Source organism: Passer montanus, unplaced genomic scaffold (assembly GCF_014805655.1).
Source record: "Passer montanus isolate IOZ18808 unplaced genomic scaffold, ASM1480565v1 scaffold14, whole genome shotgun sequence".
NCBI classification, from domain to species: Eukaryota; Metazoa; Chordata; class Aves; order Passeriformes; family Passeridae; genus Passer; species Passer montanus.
Window position 1 is genome coordinate 639918 of NW_024360941.1, and position 20772 is coordinate 660689.

The 20772-nt window shown below is 40.4% G+C and overlaps 1 protein-coding gene across 4 annotated transcripts in view; it reads right to left on the reverse strand.

Moving 5' to 3' along the window:
- Nucleotides 1–20772, reverse strand: part of SH3D19 (SH3 domain containing 19) — an 82027-nt gene that overhangs the window by 43869 nt on the left and 17386 nt on the right. For 3 of the 4 annotated variants that reach the window (XM_039699848.1, XM_039699847.1, XM_039699849.1), the window contains exon 2: nt 20405–20444. In XM_039699848.1, coding sequence (XP_039555782.1) covers nt 20405–20444 — 40 coding nt within the window. Of the gene's footprint in view, nt 1–1015; nt 1076–20404; nt 20445–20772 lie in introns of all 4 variants that reach the window. The other variant, XM_039699850.1, reaches the window with a different exon arrangement.

Sequence of the window (20772 nt, forward strand, 5' to 3'; positions counted from 1 at the left end):
TCAGCAAGAATGTTAGCACAGGGAGTGCATTAGCATTTTAAGTCTGCTCTGGTGCAGCACACCAACCCTGTCAGGGCTCAGTTTAGCTCCACATGCACATGATGGCTGCAATTCCTCCAGTGCGATGAAGACTGGGGTGATTTGGAGGAGAGAAGAAAGAGACAGTCAAAAAGGATGTGGATGAAAACATCCTCCCGCTACAGTAATTCTGGAAACTAATTAAGACTAGAAATGAACGTTGCTCTGACTGAACTGTTTTCTGAAACAGTCTGGCTAGTCTAGGATAAACAATGCCTATTTGTCTGGTTTCAGAAACAGTTCAAATGTGGCTTGGCCCCAGTCCACACTGCTCGCAAAGCTGCTTTAGAAAACATTTCTATCAGTCATATTTCACTGTGCATTTAGAAAAGGGTTCTAGTTTTCCTTCAAAGTGTCCCATCAAAATACAGCCTTATCTTTAAGAAACACTTTTAGTTGTGTGTTCCTCACAGATGTACCCCAGACTCTTTTCTTAGCTCCTCGTATCTCAAGTCTCTTTCTTTTGGATGTTCATTTTTGAAGCTTTAATTTTGCTTTTATTTCTCTGAATATATACATTCTTTAGGGTTTTAATCATATTTATTATCAGACAGGAAGGAAACTGAAGTCTGGTAACATAAATCTGAATTCTCCTGGAGCAGCAGTAACTTTCTATACTAAGAATTTGGGATTTACTTAAGTTTTATTGGCAGAAATTAGGAAATCTGTGCAGTACACATGTTCAAGTACCAGTAATAACAAAAAGAAACAAGTTCTTTCTTCCACTGGCAAAAGCCCTTTGACCCATTGCAATTTGCCTCAGAATCTGATAAACACTCATATAAAAGCAAATACTTTTGTCTGGAAATCATCGGAGTTGTCATGCAGACAGAAGTTCAAGCTTTCCATACGGCATGAGGACCAAAAGGATACATAGAAAACATTTTTAAAATCAAAATGCAAAGAACAAAGAAGTAAAATCTCTCATGAAACCTACCTAGTAAAGTTGAAGAATGGATATATCACGGGCAGCAAGGCAACCCAAATATACAACTATCTGTAATTTAGAACCCAGGATAACATGGTTCTATTAGAAAATTTATGTGCTTACAGGTAAAACAAGCTGTTAGAAGACAGTTTTTCTTTTCCATTTTCCATTAACAGGTCACTCATCAACAACCTTTTGGCAAAGCACTACATTTCCTACCCCCAGGAGAGTCTGATTCACATCTAGCTTACAATTATTTAAGCCCTTTAAAGACATGGAAATGACAGTAGACACATTTTTTTTTCCCCATGAAGTCCTGTAAAGGAACTGCAAACTTCATAACTTTGTTACATACTGAACCCCAGCAACTGATATAAGATGCTGTTCTTGGGGCAGCTGGTGATTTTACCCATACCTTATGCTGAGCCTACCCATCCCTGCTCTATAGGAAGCAACTCCTGGTCTCTTATTCTGTGTTGCAAAGAGAGAAGTGATAAGGTTACTCATAACCTCCTCTGCTCCACAGTTAATGACATGTTTTCTCTCAAGCCATCCAAATAATTAACATAACCAAATCAAATTTAATTCTCCTATTTGATGAGGTAGGAGCTGCAGCAATTACTGTACTGCATGGCTCTTGCCTCTTTCCCACCTCCTCCTCCTGTTCATAAGGCACAGCAATGAACCAGAAGGCAGGAAAAAAAAATTCTCACAAATGCACATGGCACGGAAATATTAATCCATCCAAAATGTGACTCCCCCCACAACTACATGAGAACATCTGAGGGGACAGTGTGACAACTAGCTGTGGGCATGGGAGCTCCTGTGTCACCCTGCAATGTACACAAGCAAAGTTCAAATTCATATTGCTGGAAGAAAACCGTGCAGACAGCAGGAAGTTCCAAAGTATTAAAGAATCTCATAAACATTAGCAACAACACCAGAGTCATATCTAATATGGAATAAGTAAATATGCAAACTAGACATTCAACCCAGCCCCAAGGAAGGACTGAACAACCAGAGCAACTCCTCTGACATTTGCACATTTAGCCTAGACCTTGCTAACTGTTGATTTAAATTACAAACTTGGTTTAATTTCCAGCTAAGGCAATAGCTTTGATGAGCATCCCCTGCCAGCTCCTCAAAACCCACATTGCACCCAGAAAAACCCACTCAATAAGTTCAGAGGCGATCTGTAAGTTGCTGTGCCTGCTATGCTGAAAGCAGTTGGGTACTTCAAGTCGGCAGCAGTATGAAAAGGGTCCTATGGGTCACCATTTCTGAAAGATAAAGAACCTGGAGTGGTGTGTTTCAAATTGTTAAACACCTACTCAGTCTTTCTAGCAGGCTCCACTCTGGGTTTCAAGGACAGGTTTTCTAAACATAAATACTTGAGAAAAATGTTTCCAAAGCATATTTCAGATCTGTGCATTAGGGAAACAAAATTGCCACAAGGTAGACTGGGCAAAGAGCTGTAAACAGTTCAGTGGAGTAAGTGCACTTACTGTGCATACACCATGGTTTCTCCCTCACCTGGGGCTCTGCTTTGACACTTCCTTGACTGAGCACTGTCTCTCTTCAAACACAATTTTGGTGTAGCCACCAGGTTTCTCAGAAGGCTGCTCCTGCAGGGTGACCCTGACCCAACACAGTGACTGTGTGAGCATCACTCACCTCAGCAGTTCCCACAGAGCAGAGAAGGAGGTGCTGTTTAAGTGGAATAAAGCCCAAATCACACAGCCATCTCCCAGGGAGCAGGCAGGGAGTTGTGTCTGCCCAGAGCAGGACAGCTACCTAAGCCAAGAGGCCTGGAGATTCTGGGCTTTCTTTCACCCATCTGGTCCTTTAGCTGGTTCAGGAGCAGCAGAGTCTCCAGTCCAGTGGAGGGCACCTCATGGGCACATTCCCACAAGCTGGCTGACAGACTGCTTGGCTGTTCAGTGCAAACAGGCAGAGGATTGATGGATTTTACTTGCCTCTGGAGATGACAGGCAGGACTGGCTTGTGACTGTCTCCTTCCTGCCTGTGAGCCTACCCATAGCCATCTAGGGAGGGTCTCCCCTGGCTATCTACAGCCTTCTGCTCTACAGACTGTGATACTGCTTGGGACACAGAAGACATCCCAACCTACTAGCCTGTCCCAGCCTCTCTCTCATGCACTTACACACCCTCCTATTGGCGGTTGCATGGGATTCTCAGCAGGAGTTGAGCAGCCCTTCACATTGCCTGCTCCCTTTATCAGAACCAGGACCTTTAGTTTATTTATCTAAACTGACACAACAATGAATATTCTACAGGAAAACTGATTGCACTTTTTTCAAACATCACTCTAGACATACATAAAAGCCTAAAGGGGAAAAAAAGCCAACAAAAATAACGAAAAAGAATGATCACTTGTTCTAAAAAATTACTATTCTCAAGCATCTACTCCAACATCTAGAAATTTATTCTTTATGTCAAATCATATGAAGCTTTTCATAAAGTATTAGTCCTTAGGTTCACACACCCATGTAAAAGAAATGTACATTGTGATGGTTATTGACCCTGCTTTACACCCACACACAGAGTAAAAAGAATTAAAATGTCGCTAGTTTTAATGTCTTGTGACTTCTTGGAATGTGAGCCAAGAATTTTAAAATAGCTCATGCTGAAATTACTGTAAGGCAAAAAACTAGTTTAATAAAAAGCATCACATATTCCTCTCAGTTACTTTAGAAATCATGCCATCTTTGTAACAGCCAGTGTACTACAGTACAACAGTCTAAAAACTTATTAGAAGACATTACTCCAAGCACAAAATGTTTTAAATGTCACCTAAAATATTTCACTGCAAACTGAATTACATAAAGATGGTAGTAATTTAATAGCTAAATTAGGTGTGGTGCAAAAGATAGATTTACCACCACCTGCAGGCCAAAGACAGACTTACTAGTTCTACCAAAAAGTTCCTAAAGCTAAAACAGAAGATTCACAGGTATCCCAAATTAATTATATGGGTGTAGTAGACAGAATTGTATTAATCCCGTGGAAGTCAATTTACACTGAAAATGCACCCACAGTGGTCAGCTGCTTCAATGCCTCCATTGCTGAGGAGCCCCAGTCCTCTAGCTGACAGTGTAAACTAGCTGACATGGCACATGGAGTCCAGGGGCACTTTCCCCATCAGTGTCAGAGAAGCAGACAGTGCACAGCCTTCCCCACGCTCACCATTTCTTGTGTTGGCATGGTCACAAGTCTGCTGGATCAGCCACGTGGTTTTGTTAACAACAAAGAATCCCATCCCAAATACCCTGATTAATTTTCAGCCAGACAGGCCAACTGCTCCAGCTGGCTGCAGAGCCACATGAGCATCAGGGTGGCACCAGAGACACGATGGGAGTGGACGGGGAGGCCAGCAGCAGTCCTTGGGGTAAGCAGCTCAACCTCCACTGACAAAAAAAACCTTAACTCCATGACTCTGCCACTAATCTGACAGTAAATCACCAAATGTTGGCTATACCTCATGTCAGCTGCTCTTCTCATCCTTCAGTATCAGCTGATTCACTCTATATTTTTTTTTTCCTGTTAGTGCTGATCATCCATATTGGCTCACTGGGAGATCAGACAAGCACCAGAACAAACACAGTTGGCAGCAGCCTGTCCCCACAGTCTTTCTGTAAAATGAACATTTGCGTGTTCTCTGCTAGATCATTGTCCTGTCCCTGCAGGTACAGGAGGCTAGAAAAGATCTAGATTTCCTAAGAAATCACCTGCTCCATAGTATAGATAGGTCATCTAGAAATTAAGACTTATCCCTGCACAACTTTACTTCTCCCTTGGGTTCAGCCCCACAAGCAAGAAATCCTGAACCAGTAATTAAGTCCAGCAACAATTCAATCCTCATCAGTATGCTGAGGATGTCTGCTTCTGCATCACTTAATGAATGCCACAACTGTGACTTCCCACTGTCTGGACAAGTGAGGATGTAGTTAAGCAGCAGCTAAAATCCAGCTGCTCAGCTAATTAAAACAGCTCACATTGATTAGCATAGGGAAATCCTTTCAGGAATTGCTCTCTAGCTGTTTCTTCAACTACTTGTTACATATTCATGTGCTTGTCACTGTCATACTTTGGGATCGTATTTTAGCAACAAAACCTTCAATTTTAAGGCAGAACACAGGCAGGAAGTCAAAGCAAATCATGGCAGCAGATGATAACATTTCACACTTCAATTCTCACAGCAGCCTACAAGTCATCAGGTTACAATGGCTTCCACATTTAATAATGTCCAGCTTTGACCCTGAAGCTGAAACACCTCCCAATTTTTTTGCCAATCTGAGTCACCTGGTTTGTGTGCACCCTGAACTAACACTTTCCTGATCCTGAGCTACAGACATTCTAGATAAATCTCCTACAGCATTTTCTTTCAGTCAACAACCCGAGCTGAACTGCCCCTAGCCCCAAGATGATTTTATAAACGCAGACATTCCAGAAAGGCAAATGCCTAGAGCATGATTCAAGTCATTCTCAGTCTTCATTGCATATCGACTGATTTCAGCTCCCAATAAAATGTATGCTACAAGAAGACTTTGGTCCTCCTGTAACAGCTAAAAAGGCTCCCCACTATGCCATCTGTCAACATATCACACTCATTGTTATGATAAGCCGGCTAGTATGTTTTGATTAAAGTTAGTAAATAATATTCATGATTAATGGCAATTTAATCTTGGTAGTAAATAATTCTAGCAGTAGAAAACACCTATAATTTTAATAATAGCATAATAGCAATGTAGCACTGTAAATGTAAATTAAAGTATCATTGAATTGTTATAGTGATATGGACAGGATATTTGGGCCCAGCCAGGATTACATTCAGACACAAAAGTAACAGTTAAAAAACAGAAGGAAAGAACCAGCGCTTTCAAATAGAACAATTTAGATGTAAAATGCAGCTTCTGCTGATGGAAATACTTTACCATTAAAGTCTACAGAGCTTCTGCATTTGCACATGGGGAAAGATGACAGTGCCCTACTTTTACAGTTCAAGAGTACAAAACAAAGCCTATTTCTGAAGAATGGTTTTTTGATTCAACTATTTGCAGTTGCATTTCAGTCAGTAAATCAAAGCCTTCTCTAGCCACTGATGGGACATTCTGCTTGCTTCATATCTCTCTGTACATCAAATATAACCTGGTGGCTAAATGAGCTCCAAAACCTTTGTAATTGACATCACAGATGAATAAAACCTGGTTTAATCATGAAGGATGAGCAGGACAAAGGCATAAAGAAAACCAGTAAATCTGGATCCACAGGATTCAAGATGTCTTTACAGGGCTTAAACTGTTATAAAGCATGAATATTAGATTTTCTTCAAATAGTTTCTATATTTCATAGAACATATGAGTAAAGTGGTAAGATTATCTTTAAAATATTGTAAAGGGAAAAAGTGGTATGTCAATGTTCTCATCTGACTAGAAACACTAATAATGACTGTAACAAAATAGGTAACACTACTTTTATAGCAGTGAGTATCTTAAATCCCTACTAAATCATTTATCTGCATTTATCAGCAAAGAGAAAACAATAGGGAATGGGTGGGGAAATCTCCCAAAGAAATTAAAAGATGGGTCTACTTCAGCTGGACTTTTGAAAACAGAGGAACTTCAGAATAGAAACACAAAAGAACATTGCTCCAGAGAAGAACAAGCAAGAACAAAAGGGTGTTGACTGCAAGGGCAAGAACTCAGCAAGACCGAAATGATGCACATGCTGGACGTGAGGAATCCAGTGGAGAAAGCTCAGGTGCTTGCAAGTATACAGACTTCAAAGACATCACAGCAGTAATCAGACCAAAGCAACAAGGTACAGGTTGATTTTTCCTGGGTATTTTTGTTTCCTGTGTAAAAATCTGTAAAAGATATGCCCACTTGCTTCAACTACTGTGTATCCTCTGACAGGAAACTACAGTAATAAGGAAGGAGTTCCTGGGGAATCCTGAGGCAACTGAGGCCTCTGACAGGTGAATCACTGAGTCTTACTTCCCAGAACACTACTAAATAGGTTCTATACTCAGCAGTTGAAATAGTATCTGGATCTTGCCTAGTCAAAGATTAGCAGCACAATTCCAGCACTGCAATACAAAAGACAGATGTTTGGGATCTAAAATGTAAAGTTCAACCTAGCCCACAGAACTGGGATTACGAGAAGCGTTCAGTACTGGGGTGACCTCAGTGCCAAAAAATCAGTTGAATGCCTTTGAGAATTTCAAAGTACAACAACTGCCAATGCCAAGTTCTATGAAAAGTCCCATGCCGTAGGATTTGTGTGCTCCTTCAGCCTAATTCAACTTCTTTATAGCCCAGCTGAGTCAAACAAGCAGCATGAAATGTGATGGAGTTTAACCTTTAGCTGAGTGAGGAAACAAAGGGAATTTCCTCATTGTTTTAATTATAGAGGTGTGATGAGAGTAAAGGCACTTGTTGTGAAGGGACAGCCTACATGACAGAAATATTAATACACATGCATCAAACATAGTGAAATTTTAACTGAGTGCTTAAAATGAGAAACAGAAAAACCCCAAAACCTCTTGTACAACATAAATGTGAACCAACAGCCAAAAGATGTGTTTAAGAATACTACAAGGTCATCCACATAAAGAAACATACTGGTTTCAAATAGGCCATTTGTACTTATAAACAAATAATTTAACAAGCAGCAGAAACACTAATTTTCAACCCTCTTACATTAAAATCTCACAAATGTAAAACTATCTTCATGCATGATCACATCTCATTGCAATGTACTGCTGACTCACGCAGTTACACCCTACAATATGTGAGATCCTTGGACTTTTAACAGTGGCCCTCACAGAATGCACACTGCACAGAAATTGTCAAATAAAATCTCATAACCACACCCTTCATTGGACCTGTCTTTCCAGAAGGTACCCTGCATGCAGCTCAGTCAGAGAAATGGCATGTTTCCTGAACACTCTTCTCCTGCCCTTCTTGAAATGCTTCCTTTTCTTCTATGCCACAGATATTCATAAAGCTTTTGGTTACAAAATACAGAAAATGATTCACCAGAAATTTGCACTACACAACAACGAACCATATATTCACATATCTGTAGGTATGCAATGTTTACCTCTGAGTTTAAACACAACCTTAAACTTCAGTCTTTTTTACACATTCACAGTGACCCAGCAACTCTGAGTTTAAGGTCAACTCCAAAAATATATGCATAAAAGATTATTTTTCAAGTATTTTAATTCTGATTCTATGAGAAGGTTGGTAAGGTATAGTGTATAGGTAAAGTTAACACCTTCGCTAGCTCAGTTGGGGAAAAGCATTCAAGTTTATACATACTCAAATTATTTTCCAATAATGAAATAGAAGCATCGACCCACAGAGCCAAAGACATTTTAAAAATCATTCCGATGCCTACAAAACCTGCATCTATCCACTGCGAAATCCTGATAGGTGGGAACAGCACTGAATTTGCTGTAAGAACAAAATACCTACCTCAACAACCGAGAGAAGGCTTTTAACCTCTGGGGACATTTCTCCAGAGATCTCATCTTTGAGCAAGTCACCATGCAAACATACTGCAAGACAAAAGGAACTCCCTCCACCCTCAATCATATATCCTGGCTGTCTTACAACATCATGGACCTCAAATTATATGGTAAGACAGTAAATACTGCAGTCTCTAATGGATGATTACAACTTGGAAGAAATAATCACTACCATTTTTTGCCACCCAACTAAATTTAGAAACAAACATCTTGTAGAACAGATTGAACCGGACCTTGTCAGATCCACAGCCATAAGAAATACCTCTCCAAAATATTCCACAGCCACAGATATCAATGCCCTTCCCTCACCTGTAAGTATCCCCCAAACAATAGCTCTATCACATGCTTCTCCATGCACTTTAATCAAGGTGCCACATGTCATCAGATGAATTAGGCAGAGGAAATTAAAAAGAGCCACAAAGTATCAGCCAACTACAGCAACTGCAAAAAACCCAGAAAAGCCAGTGACCAGTGGGGTTACCCTTCTCTTATAAGGACCTCCTCATCTCTGACCTTTAACCCTTAATCCATAATTTTTACAGGGACAGGTGTAGAAAATAAATATTACTTTTTTTCAATCTCCAACTCAACTTAAAGGCCCTGAATTACCTGAAAGCAGGTAATTTCTCTAATCTTCACTCTTAGTGATGCCCTTAATTCCAAAGGCAGTAAATCATTCCTGTCCTTTTTCTCCTATCAGTCAATCTTCTTGCCTATTGCTATAATGCCTCTGTGCCTCCAAAAGTAATAGTGACCTTTTCCTTAAGACTACCTAATTGATTGACATGATCTATTTAAAAGCAGAACAACACCATTTTAACTTTCTCAAGAAGCAGCAAAGCTGTAGGGAATGACAGCTCAGTCTTTTACACTACAGAACATAGAAGGCATTATACAAAACTAGTAAACACCAAGCTCAAAAGAACAAGAGACTTTTCAATACGCAATGTGAGGTTAAGCTTTGGCACTGCTTGCCACAGGTAGGTGCTAAAGTGTGGATGAATTCAAGAAAATCCTAATGAAAACATACTGTTGGCTAATAAATACAAGTACCACTTCTCTCATAGAGAAATACCAGCAGGGCAAGGGGGGTGATCCTGCCCCTCTGCTCAGCTCTGGTAAGGCACATCTGGAGTGCTGTCCAGTTCTGGGCTCCTCACTGCAGCAGAGACATGGAGCTCCTGGAGCAAGTCCAGAGAAGGGCAACAAAGATGATGGTAAGACTGGAGCATCCCCCTTAAAATAACAGGCTGAGAGAGTTGAGCCTGTTCAGCCTTGAGAAAACTGAGAGGGGACCTCATCAATGTCTCAGGGGGATGACAAAAGGACGGAGCCAGGCTCTGCTCAGTGGTGTTAAGCAAGAAGACAAGAGGCAAGGTACAGAAATGATGCAGAGAAGTTCCACTGAACAAAGGAAAGAACTTTTTATTGTGCAGGTGAATGTGCCAAATTGTCCAGAGAGGTTCTGGAGGCTCTCTCACTGGAGATACTCAAGAAGCATCTGGACACAATCCCTGCAATGTGCTCTAGGATTACCCTGCTAGAGCAGGGTCCTTCACCTGGGTCACAGCAACCCCAGGCATTGCTACAGGCTGAGGGAAGAATGGTTGGAAAACTGCCTGGTGGAAAAGGGCCTGGGGATGCTGTTGATAGTGTTTGAACACGAGCCAGAACACATTCAGGTGGCCTACCAGGCCTGTCTCAGAAAGAGTGTGGCCAGCAGGACCAGCACAGTGATTGTTGCTATGTATTCAGCCCTAGTGAGGACAAACCTTGAATTCTGTATTTAGTTTTGGGCCCTTCACTACCAGATGGACACTGGGAGTGTCCAAAGAAGGGCAACACAACTGGTGAAGGGTCTGGAGCACAAATCTTGTAAACAAGCAGCTGAGGGTGTTGGGGGTGTTTATCCTGGAGAAAAGAGGCTCATGCAAGACCTTATTGCTCTCTACAACCACATAAAAATAGGTTATTATCAAGGTCTCTTCTGCCAAATAACAAGGAAAAGGACAAGAGGAAATGGCTTCAAGTTGCACCAGAGAACTGTGTTGTCATTTTAGATCTGTCTTTGGTGAAAAAAAGAAAAGCTGTTATTAACAGAAAGCATTTCTAGTCAGTTCACACTGTACAAACTTCATTTAACAGAACTTATTTCCTTGTCAACAACCTTAGAAGGAAGAAGATAGATTGAATAGTAAAGCAAATAATCTTTTGTCCTATACACCATTAAGGTGTGGTGAGAAAGCCTCTCCTACAGCTGTTATTAATGTACCTGTCCCATCATATTGTTCTCTTTCCTCCTAGTTGTCCAACCTTCACCTGTCAGGGGCACTACATGGTTTTAGCTATTCATGGACCTATTATTTTAGAAGGGGCCATGGAAAAAAGGCAATAAAACAACACAGTGGTTTTAAAAACAGTTGTCCAAAGAAACCGTGAAACTTCCTGACCTGGTCCAATCACAAAACGATATCAGGATTGTTTGAACTAATACTGTATTAAAGGAATCATAAAATCATCAAGGTTGGAAGAGACCTTTAAGATCATCAAGTTCAACTGGCAACCAAGCACTACCACTGTAACCCCTGAACCACTAAACCATTAAATTGTATCATCCAGCACCAGATCCAGATGTCTCTTGACCACCTCCAGAGAGGGTGACTCCACTACCTCCCTGAACAACCTATTCCAATGCCTATCTGCCATAACAGTGAGGTTTTTTTTCATAATATCTAATCTCAATTTCCCCTGTCTCAGCTTAAGGCCATTTCCTCTAGTCCCCTCACTTCTCCAACCTCCTTTCAGGTTCTAATAATAGATACCAGATACTGGTGTGTGAGGGGATGGAGAAGCAAAAATCCAATGACATGAAATAGAAGAATTATAAGAGTAAAACCAAAGCTGTTTCTTTTTACTACGCATTTATTCCAAGCAAAAGTATTGCCTAATAAAAACATGATATCACTGAGGTAGTTCTTTTGCTTCAACCAGATTATTATGCTATAGATCAAAAGAGAGATTTAGCACAGTAATTACTGCTTGTGGGTGGAACACCCTGATTAGATTTGGACCTTCTCTTTAATTAGAAGCCAACCTTTGCCTCAAGCCTCAGGAGATGGCAATGTCCACCAGTCAGACGACAAGCCTCTTGTAACAATGTTCCCCAGATTAAGATGCAGCTATGCATACTTATAAAGACCATAGTTCTACAAATGCTTTTCATATTTAGGGTTGCATGGTCTAACTGCAGTCCTCTGTAGCACGGGACCTTCCTGGGGCATGACACCTGCTGGCAACCTGCCCTGGCTGTAAGCCTCCAAGGGAACAGGGGCAATGTGATGTTTTGTATCACCGGATCTTAGTTCTCTTCTTAAAACTGAAGCAGCTGGAACAGATGAAAAAGCAGCTCATCCTTGTCTATACTAGGGGCTAATACTAGCTCAGTTGAGCCTGTGATTTGTCACAGATGGCCAAAACTAGGACAATGCAAACATGGCTTAAATTCAAACGGTGGTGTCTGCACTAAGCAAAATACCACTTTTGAACAGAGAAATTTTGTAGAAAAATCAGAAATGCAATCTCACAAGCAACACAGAGTCAAAAGTACACCTGTGCAAACTGCATATTATACTGTACATTCTACTAAAATACATTTAAGAGGAAGAAATTATCAATGTGACAGGCCTCACTAGGAATACCTTACCCCCATGATATAGTAAGAATGCAACTATAACATGCTTTAAAGGAGTACTTTATCAATCATTTCAATGTTCAACCTGCCAAATCAGATGCTGGTACTTAAGGTAACTGATTCCCTATACTAGAATAAAGAACAAAGACACCAAAGAAATAACTCACAATGAAATTACAAAGTAGGTGAGCAGTACATTAAAAGAGAACAAAAAAAAGAACGAAATAACAATCTCTTCTCTTTCGTGCACATCAGAGTAAGAGGCCATAGAAACGAATACAATATAACTGCAAACTGAGCTCTCCCACTCAAATTCCAGAGGCAAAAGAAAATGTAGATACTGAGCCTAGACAGAAACCTACATAAATCCTTAGGGAAATAAACGAAAGCTCCAACACTCTTAAAATACCAACATGAAATTCTTTCAGAGACAATCTCATGATTACTACCTCTGTGTTCTAAGTTTACAACCTGCTGACTCTGCCACCTCAGCCCTGACACATATCATATAGGCTTCTCTTAGCAGCTCCTCCTAATTTTCTGTTTTCTTTGAGAATATTATAAATACGTTTGGAAAGAATTCTCTCCCAGCCCTCCCTCCCAGCTGCCACATAAACTTCATCTGCTGTTCATCATTGAAATGTCTTGGGGAGGAAAAAATAAAGAAGCAAAATTATAACCATGACTGATTAATTTGGCAAATCCTGGCTATAAAAAGCCATCACAGGGCTGATCTAGCATCAGCATCTTCGCACTACCAGCACTATGCTTGATTACGTGACCTGCATGACCTTCCCACCATTCTGTATTAAAAAATGTGCACTTGTGTTCTTTCTGAAACCACCTTTCTTAGAACTAATGTCTATCATGGTTGTTCATGCCCCAGATAATTCTCCTAATGCACAAGGAGTGTGGCCATGTGTCTGGATGGTCCTCAGCACTTTCTATAGAAGCCTATTCTGAAAGATGATGGGATGGTGAAACTTGCTCATGTACACAAGATGCCCAAAGAAGCAGTGAGATTCCTTCAGCGAAGACAGAGGGTGAGCCTTTTTCTCTTTATTCTTTCAACAACCATCTCATTTGCAGCGTTATTTTCCATTATGATTTAGAATAAGCACTGGAGAGCAGCCCAGACAACGGAAAGAGTTGTTCAGGGCACCAGAGCAAACAGTCCTTCAGAATTCCCTTTGCAGAAACCAGGAACAGAGCACTCTTTTTAGTAAAACAAATCCCTCTTCTCTGTTTAGGAATAAGGGATCTAGGAGGCTGGCTAGGATACACCCTTCACAATAACTCTTTACTGCTTGCTATCTGTGAGATGAATAGGCAAAAATCCCCAACACAACAGTGACAAATTGCCAACATTAAAACAAACAACCCCAGGAACAGGCTCTAGATACTCTTGTGATCCCTAACTGCCAGAAACTATGCTGAATCCATTTGCCATTTATTCCTCAGCTCTACCTGTGATTCTTTCTTTCCTCATTTACAGATAAGTATAAACTGAGAAGAGTAAAATTAACATTGCAAATTAAAAATTAAGCATAATGATTTATTGTGGCAAAGAAGCTACCAAAAAAAGAAGCTGCACAGAATTGCTCCAGCTTATTCTAGTCCCAGAAGCAACAGCTCCAAGGTGAAAGCACGTGCTGATGAGAAACATGTGATAAACAAAAGAAAGACACGTAAGTAGATTCCAATCTCAAATTGCACCAGTTTAGATCTATATTTAACCTGTGGGACTGCACTGAGTGAGTCCAAAATTTATCTCTAAGACTGAAAATAAAGGAGTCACATGAGCCTACTTTTAAGATAACAAGAAAAGTCACAACTCAGAGCCCCTGTTTCCAATTCTGCCATTGACTGATTGTGGAACTTGCAAGAAATCACTTTGCCCCTCTACGCTGAACCTGCTTAATCTGTGGAGACACAGCTATTTTTTTTCCCTGGAGACCAGCCTTGTGATCCAACTAACCACATGAGCACTGACAGCAGCCCAAAGGAGAGAATGAGACCTTTCCTTCTTGGAGCAACACAGGCTTAGCTCAGCTCAGGGCAATTGTGAAACTGCACCCCAAGGATTTGGAAAGGAGACTAGATACTTTTTAGAACTACCCCAACTTCTGACCTACTGGGAGAGTACAAAAGCAGGACATTGCTATTTTCACAGCCTAAAAGCAAGCTTAGAGCAAGACTAATGTGATACTCCCTAGCCTTAAAAATTGCAAAAGCTAAATATAATGAATAAAAATATTACAGTAAAAAATATCCCCCAACATTAATTCTTTCTTCTACACACAACCCTTCCCATTCAGATGGAGTGCCAGTCTCAAACTTCAGATGTGTATTACACTCTGTTATACTGGCTGCATGGGCAAAGGCCTGAAATTTTCTTGTGTAAAACAGAAGCATTGACAAGGCTGCCCAGACATTACCAGTAGACAACACAAGGGTTTTAAACAACAGTGATGAAAAGCTGTACTTCAGGATGTTTGTGTGAATTAATTTGGTCCTTCGGGATATTAAGAAGTCCAGTGTTTAGACTGTTTCTTTTAGTAGTGTTTCCCACAGCATTATAATTTGGAAATAAAGTTAGTAAATGACAGACAAGCAGCCTCACAGTGGGCTGAAAGTAAGTAGGCTCAACCTCTTGTTCCTGGGAGATTTTCAAATCCTGGCTATAAAAAGCCATCACAGGGCTGATCTAGCATCAGCATCTTCGCACTACCAGCACTATGCTTGATTACGTGACCTGCATGACCTTCCCACCATTCTGTGACTTCTCAGTACAGAAGCAGTAGAAGTCTGTCCACACTGCCCCTTTGACTAAGAGCACTCACCAACAATATAAAGGTTAACAAAGACAAATGCCAGATTCTATACCTCAGACAGGGCAACCTTGAATGTACATTCAGACTGGGGAATGAGAGGCTGGAGCAGCACTGCAGAAAGGGAGCTGGGGCCCTGGTCCATGGCACTGAATGTGTCACTGAGCCCTGGCAGCCAGGAGGGCCAGCCCTGCCCTGGGGACAGCAGGCACAGCCAGGCAAGGGAGGGCATTGTCCTGCTCTGCTCTGCACTGGGGCAGCCTCACTCCACTGCTGGGGCAGCTCTGGGTGCTACAGCAAAAGAGACCCTGAGCTGCCAGAGAGTCCAGAGGAGCAGCAGGGATGGCAAAGGGCCTTGAGGGGAAGCCGTGTGAGGAGTGGCTGAGGTCACTTGGTCTGTTCAGCCTGGAGCAGAGCAGACTGAGGGGAAACCTCACTGCAGTTACAACTCCCTGGTGAGGGGAAGAGGAGGGACAGACACTGATCTCTCTCTGTGGTGACAGTGACAGGACCTGAGGGAATGGCCTGAAGCTGTGCTCAGGGGCAGTTTGGGTTGGATATCAGGAAAAGGTTCTCCACCCAGAGGGTGGCTCGGCACTGGAACAGCTTCCCATGGAAGTGGTCACAGCTCCAAGCCTGACAGAGTTCAGGCAAGAATCATTTGGACAATGCTCTCAGGCCCATGGTGTGACTCTTGGGGATGGTTCTGTCCAGGGCCAGGAGTTGGATTTCAATGACCCTTGTGGGTACTTTCCAACTCAGGATATGCTATGATCTGGTGAAACTATTAAATGACTGACTGTAATGGTTACAACATAGAAAAGCCTGTTATTGGCTGTTTTCTCAAGACCTCAAAAGCATATTGATTTGCAAAACCACCTCATTTTAACTATAAAGAGGGGACAGTTCCACCACATTCTCAAGCCAGTGCCTTAGGATTCCCTTCATTCCCTGTTAAAAGCTTAAGATCTTCATTAAAGGGTGTCTTTGCAGGTTTCACAGATGATCTGGGAAGACACATTCTTAAGATATAGTCCAACTGTTACTGTAGTATTTCTTAAACACAGTTTCACAAAATCAGCATTATATAGCAGAGGAAATAGAAATGCAGAGAAGTTTTCACTGATGGAATTCTTCTACATTTAAAAAAACCCCAGACAACTAAACCCAAAGTCAGATACAAAATACCATTCATAAAAACGATCACTCGATTTAGCAGAGCTTCACTAAAGGGATCAGTAGCCCCTTTCATCAGCCACTACAAGTGCTTGTTTATAAAGGAACAAAAGACGACTTTTGTCTATTTGTATTGTTGACTTGATGCATTTTAAATCAAAAAAGCTCAATTTACTGCAATCAAATGAAGGCAACCAGCTGTAAAAGAACTTAAACACATTACAGTCACCAGGCAGACTACATGCAGTAAAACCTAGGATCTATTTCTAAAAATGAACTAATTATTTTCATCCCCCTTCCCATTTTTCACAGTAGACACTGATATTTCTGACTTGACTTCAAGTGATTGATACTCTACTAAATCTCTCAGTAAATTGCTGCAGTTGTTAGCTACCTTCATCTGCTCATCTCCAAGGTCAAGGCAACTACAATGAATTATACCAAATTATAGGACTGTGTTTCAGGATTTTTTTGATCCATAATCCTCAACCAAGAGAAGAAAAAAAAATCCAGTTCCTTCTACAAGCTTTATTCATGTTCGGGGATTAACTGCAAATACGTAGATGCCTCAAATCTTCTATTACTATCACATAATTTTCAGTTTGAAAACGTTTAGAGGAATAAAGACCTACTTCTTTTGACCTAATTGACCTGTGTTACAGCAGTGCATGACCTGAAGCTATCAGAGACAACAGTAGAAGCATGACCTGATAGTAAAATCAAGAATTATAATTACAGACCACTGTTAGCAGCAGAGGTATATTTCCATAGTGTCTGAAATGTAACAATTGAAGGGTGGCTATTAGGTCATGAAATGAAATGTCTCTTTATTAAAACTTAACATAGCAATAGGTATTATTTGGATTCAGTGAACATTTGTTTGATCTTACTAATGTGCTATATTTAATAAAAAAATCAGTGCAGAGCAGTACACGAAATAGATACACAGGCCCTGTTCTGCTACTTCTTGTTTTTATCTAAACTCTCCTGAGTGTCAGATGGTTGCTAATCACCAAAAGAGGCAGAAGATAATGTAATAATGCACATTTTGTCAAGGTTACCTGTGTCCCTCCCTTTAAATCATTATCTGTGGTCTTTGGTTCATCCACTCTCCAGATTTCTTCCCCATGCCACGCTAGATCCCTGTATCACTCTCAGAATGCTCTCTCTTTCTGCAGCATTTCTCCCATGCTAAACATTTGACAAGCTAATAACCAAACCAGAATATTTGTCAGAGCTCCTGATACTGCCGTAAAAATTCTTCTAAATGGCATCACCCTATAATAAAGTACTATTTTATTGACCACTTCTATACTGTTCTACCTAGAACAGGTTTATTTAACGTCTTTCACTGCAAATTAATTATGTCCAAAGGTATGTTTTAAAACTGATCCTCTCTCACTGTATATAAACTCTTCATCCCTAATACTGCAAAGACTCAAGCACACGCTTCAAATACATCTAGAAATACATAGACAGAGACATACATAAGAACAGGAGATTGGAAAAGGTAAGCTTTAGAACACTGAAATCACAAGGAATATTGTGACCTATTGTTATGTGACCCTTCTGTTACTGTGATCATGTTCCAGACCACACCTTAACCTTACAATGCATGAGGAAGAGTTGGTGGTGGATATCTGGGCCTTTGTTTGGTCTCTTCTTATTCCAGTGTTCCACATTTTTACTTAGACTTGACAGACTTCTGGGCAAGATCTCATCAGAGTTTTGTATGAAACAATAAACTACTTCTCTGGATCTCTCTTGGAAACATCTACATCTGCTATTTCATCTTAAGTTATCCACCTTTCTTAAGGCTCACTGCTTATTCCTTCACCTTGTCAGCAGATCTACCCACATTCAATATTTCATAGTAATTCTAGTGTAGAAACTCTTGTTTCCAGACCTTGAGTTCAAGACCTGCAGTGTCATTTTTGTTCCACTTGAGACCATGAGAGGGGTACTATCTTGTGTGTTTAAGCTATGCATTCCTCAACATGCAGTTTAAGGAATAAGTAGCCAAGATGCCTCGGAACCATTGTATTTTCTTCTTTCCTTGTCATGAACTGGTCCCAGAGAGGACAGTGTCCAAGTTGCAGTAGCACATCATAAAATGGAAAAAAACTGTCCCCCCAGTTACATTCAAACAGCTGGAAATAGGAAATGCTGCCTATGTTACAAGAGAAGAGTGCTTTGCACTTCAGTTTTAGCTGTGCATACTTCACAATTTAGTTTTCCCTCAGGTCTTCTATCCAGGGGCTCTGGCCCTGATGCAACTGCAGCTCTTTTCCAGGGCATGATACGACCAGACTTGGGATAAGAATCTCACCCAGCAATTTGTCTCACCACAGAATAATGCTTCTAATTATAATGAGACATGAACCACTGAGTGTAGCAATATCAATTAGCAGAGTACATTATTTAAGCAAGGCAGGCTGCTCCTATTCCACTCTACAAACAGCAGTGAGATGTGCACAAAACAACACTACCCTTTTAATGGTGGCTTTTCTTCCTTGCAGCTCATGACTGCAATGGCCAGTGAGACTGAGAAGGGGTAGAAGATACATAGATATGGTCAGAAAGCACATGCACTACTGACAGGAATGAAAGACTACTGAAAGCTCCATTTCTCTCAACACTGCGAGCAATCTACATTATACTGTTAATTACTTGTGCTTTCCACATGAGAATTTGGAGATGGCAGTACAGGCAACTTAGGGCGGTGTTTTATTCCAAGGCTGGTTCGCATTTGACTTTTCAATTCCGTGGAAAAAAAATTCAATGTTTTACTTTGCTTTTGGTCCAAATTCAAACTTGCAAAACACACTCCAGAGCAAAAAGATACTGGTGAAAATGACTAGGGAGAAGAAAGGGGAAGAGATTGAAGCTATTTCAACCTTAAACTAAACATTTTGATAAAATAAGATTTTCTTTTGAAAATGATTTGGATTTGTTTGACATTATTGTAATATGACATGATCTAATGAAAGTTCTAACATTTAGACTGTAACCACAAAATTTTAAGAAAAGAAAAGAAAAAAGTTCAGTATTTTTAAGTATTAAAGGAAATCAGCACATTCGGTGATTGAGCTTTTAAGTAGATAAAAGTATTCAAAGACAAAGGCAATACCCCCCTGCAACTTAAACACGCTGCTGGAATCAGCTACAGTGCTGTGGCAGATGAGGGAGGGAAAAACATCCTCTCCCACCACATCACACAATAGACACAACACATCAAGTGTGCTGTAGGAAAATGCTACACTCTTCTTCCAGCTAAAAATCCTAGCCCACTGTACTGTAAAAATGTACCAAAAAGGAAAAAAATGTAGACTGTAAAAATCAAATTAAAAGGTCAGGTCATGTCAAAAGCCTGGACACCAGGAGAATTTTTTGGAAAGACTTTTCACAAAGGAATGGGAGAGCCAGGGTTCGCTGGTCTGCTCTATCACTTTGGTTCATTAAAATTCCACTATCTACCACATGACATGGACAAAATCCTATTCCCCAGTGGAGAACTGAAAGACAGTTTGAAAATGAGGCAACAGAGAAAGAGATTATTTAAAAATCAGAGGATAAGAAGCACTACAGAATATTCAGAAGCTTAAGGGAAAATATGGCCTTGCAAATCAATAGCCTACAAGCTCATGACAAGCCTGAAGGAAATTCTAAATAAACACAATGTGTTGGTGTGCGTGTGTGTGCATGGGCTTTGTTTAAAACACTTTCATTCTTGTGAAACCTTGGGTATGATGGGATCAGAGTTAATGGCATGAATAATAAAGTATTGCTATTTTTGAGTGAACCAAGAACTATTTTCCTTGTTGTAGAAGCAAACAGTTCAAAGCAGTAAAAGACATCTTGTTTTAAACCACGGTTTTACCAAACAACTCTATGCATGACACAGTGTAGCAATTCCTATTAATTTCTTTAAAAAAAGACAACCTTTGCCCATAAAGAACATAAAACATTTATATTTAACACAAACTTATTTTGGTATTACATTACTGTTACCAAAACAAAGGAGAAGAAGAAGAATGACATTTTTATATTTCTGGCCAATTTCCTAGTTTACCCAATAAAAGGAAAAAATCAGGGTAAAAAAAAGAAAGAGAAGGGAAGAATAAATAGAGAAATACAGTTCTTACCCTGAAGAGCGGCAGTCTGGTTTATTTCTTTCTGAGCGATCTGTGAGAAAGGAGGCATAATGTCAGCACAGAAGTTGGATGTTCTTTAGCAATACTAGTACAGAGTCTTAAGAGAACTGTAAAACCATATGACTAGCAAAACCAAAAGCTGATTCTGTTCTAAAACTGTTTTCCCACACTGAACTAGACTGCCTAAGACCAAGTAAAGTTACTGCAAGTTTAACATTTGTTACAATTTCTCCACTCAAAACACAGTGTACTTAATGTTTTGTATTAGTGCTTTGGAAGCTTCTCCTCCCTTTAGCTGAAATGAATAGTGCTTTAGTTCAGGATAAAAATAAGGGAGAGGGAAGAGGAAAAAAGAAAAA